The 2,821-nt window shown below is 59.2% G+C and overlaps 1 protein-coding gene across 1 annotated transcript in view; it reads right to left on the bottom strand.

Annotated features, from left to right (window-relative positions):
* The window catches only part of LOC113980205 (upstream stimulatory factor 1-like), a gene marked incomplete at both ends in the record, with an annotated part of 3,476 nt that extends 680 nt beyond the window's left edge, over window positions 1-2,796 (bottom strand). Inside the window, 4 exons of the mRNA XM_027707435.1 lie at window positions 131-259; window positions 344-438; window positions 1,321-1,379; window positions 2,663-2,796. Of these exons, the coding sequence (XP_027563236.1) occupies window positions 131-259; window positions 344-438; window positions 1,321-1,379; window positions 2,663-2,796 (417 nt within the window). The remainder of the gene's footprint in view (window positions 1-130; window positions 260-343; window positions 439-1,320; window positions 1,380-2,662) is intronic.
* Window positions 2,797-2,821: the final 25 nt, after the last annotated feature.

Raw genomic sequence — 2,821 nt, 5'->3', positions numbered from 1 at the left:
CTGCAGCTCCTCCTGCTCTCCCAGTGCTCCCAGTTCCCTCCCGCTGCTCCCAGTTCCCTCTCACTGTTCCCAGCTCCACTCCCAGTGTCCCCCAGTCCCTCCCAGTCCCTCCCAGTGCTCCCAGTCCGACCTGCTGGCGCAGCACCTCGTTGTCGAGCTGGAGCTGGTCGAGTCCCTGCAGCTCCTCGGAGAGCCGGAGGTTGCTCTGCCGCAGCTCCTGGATGTAGTCGCAGGCCTTGGACAGGATCCCGCCCTTGCTCTGGGAATTCGGGAATTCCGGGGGTCAGGGGGGGGTCAGGGGGGACCCCAAATGGGGGAGGGGGGGAGGGGGAGGGGCACGGACCTGCCCGGATTTGGTGTTTTCCATGGAACAGTCGGGAATGATCTTGGAGAGTTGGACGATCCAGTTGTTGATCTTGTCCCGGCGCCGGCGCTCCACTGGGAATGGGGGTGGGAAAAGGGGTTGGAATGGTGGGAAAAGGGGAATGGGATGGTGGGAAAAGGGGGATAGGAGGGTGGGATAGAGGGAATGGGGGGAAAAGGGGGATGGAATGGGGGGAAAAGAGGGATGGGATAGTGGGAAAAGGGGGATGGGATGGTGGGAAAAGGGGGATGGGGAGGTTGGATAGAGGGAAAAGGGGAATGGGGGGTTGGGATGGTGGGAAAAGGGGGTGGGATAGTGGGAAAAGAGGAATTGGAGGGTTGGGATAGAGGGAAAAGGGGGAATGGGATGGTGGGAAAAGGGGATAGGGGAAAAAAGGGGGGGAAACGACAGGATTTGGGATGAGACCCCTGGGGTTGGGATGAGCCCCCTGGATTTGGGGTCCCCCCATATTCGGTATCCCCCTGGATTTGGGATGCCCTGGATTTGGGATTCCCCCATAATTAGGATCCTCTAGATTAAGGATCCACTGGATGTGGGGTCCCCCCATATTTGGGATCCCCTGGATTTAGGATCCCCCAATCTGGGATCTCCTGGATCTGGGATCCCCTGGATTTGGGATCCCCATATTTAGGATTCCCTGGATTTAGGATCTGCTGGATTTAGGATTCCCTGGATTTAGGATTCCCTGGATCTGTGATTCCTCGGATTTGGGTCCCCCTGGATTTGGGATCCCTGGATTTAGGATTCCCTGGATTTGGGATTCCCTGGATTCAGGATCCCCTGGCTCTGGGATCCCTGGCTCTGGGATCCCTGGATTTGGGATCCCTGGATTTGGGATCCCCTGGATTTAGGATTCCTTGGATTTGGGATTCCTGGATTTGGGATCCCCTGGATTTAGGATTCCTTGGATTTGGGATTCCCTGGCTCCCCGGTACCTTCGTTGTGCTGTGCCCGACGTTTCTCATCCCGGGTGGCTCTCGGAGCCTCCGATTTCCTGCGGGAAAAGGGGCGGGAAAGGGGCCACGTGGGACCAGGGCTGTCCAGGTGTGTCCAGGTGTACCCAGGTGTGTCCCAGATGTCCCCAGGTGCCCCCAGGTGTATCCAGGTGAATCCAAGTATGTCCCAGGTGTGGCCCAGGTGTGTCCTGGGTGTCCCAAGTGTATCCCAGGTGTCCCCAATGTATCCCAGGTGTCCCCAGGTGTATCCAAGTATGTCCCAGGTGTGCCCAGGTGTGTCCCAGGTGTGTGCCAGGTGTACCCAAGTATGTCCCAGATGTCCCCAAGTGTGTCCAGCTGTGTCCCAGGTGTATCCAGGTGTGTCCTGGGTGTCCCAAGTGTATCCCAGATGTCCCCAGGTGTGTCCCAGGTGTGCCCAGGTGTGTCCCAGGTGTATCCCAGGTGTGTCCCATGTGTATCCAGGTGTGTCCTGGGTGTCCCAGGTGTCCCCAGGTGTGTCCTGGTGTATCCAAGTATGTCCCAGGTGTCCCCAGGTGTGTCCATGTGTATCCACGTGTATCCCAGGTGTGTCCCACACGTATCCAAGTGTGTCCCAGGCATATCCAGGTGTCCCCAGGTGCGTCCCAGGTGTCCCCAGGTGCATCCCAGGTATATCCAGGTGTGCTCAGGTGCATCCCAGGCATTCCCAGGTGAATCCATGTGTGCCCAGCTGTGCCCAGATGTCCCCAGGTGTGTCCCAAGGGGTCCCAGGTGTGTCCCAGATGTCCCCAGGTGTATCCAGGTGTGTCCCAGGTGTGTCCTGGCTGTCCCCAGGTGTATCCAGGTGTGTCCAGGTGTGTCCCAGGTGTGTCCTGGCTGTCCACAAGTGTCCCCAGGTGTGTCCCAGATGTCCCCAGGTGTGCCCAGGTGTATCCCAGGTGTATCCAGGTGTGTCCCACATGTATCCCAGATGCCCCCAGGTGTGCCCAGGTGTATCCCAGGTGAGCCCCAGGTGTGTCCCAGGTGTATCCTGGTGTGTCCCAGACGCCCCCAGGTGTGCCCAGGTGCATCCTAGATGCCCCCAGGTGTATCCAGGTGTGCCCAGGTGTATCCAGCTGTATCCCAAGTGTGCCCAGATGTCCCCAGGTGTGTCCCACGTGTATCCTGGTGTGTCCCAGATGCCCCCAGGTGTATCCAGGTGTGTCCCAGGTGTATCCAAGTATGTCTCAGTGTCCCCGGGTGTGTCTCAGGTGTGTCCCAGATGCCCCCAGGTGTATCCAGGTGTCCCCAGGTGTGCTCAGGTGTCCCCCAGGTGTGCCCAGGTGTGTGCCCAGGTACTCACGGGGAGTAGGGGTGGGCGCGGGGGGCGATGGAACGTTGGGCCCCCCCCGGGAGCACCTCCTGCGGTGACATCATCACAAAAAACTGCCCTGGGGACCCAAAACAGACAGGTGAGACCCAAACATGGACAGGTGAGACCCAAACATGGACAGGTGAGACC

This window comes from Neopelma chrysocephalum, unplaced genomic scaffold (genome assembly GCF_003984885.1).
Source record: "Neopelma chrysocephalum unplaced genomic scaffold, ASM398488v2 Primary Assembly neopelma1_93029, whole genome shotgun sequence".
Classification (NCBI taxonomy): domain Eukaryota; kingdom Metazoa; phylum Chordata; class Aves; order Passeriformes; family Pipridae; genus Neopelma; species Neopelma chrysocephalum.
This window is presented reverse-complemented; position numbering and strand designations above follow the sequence as displayed.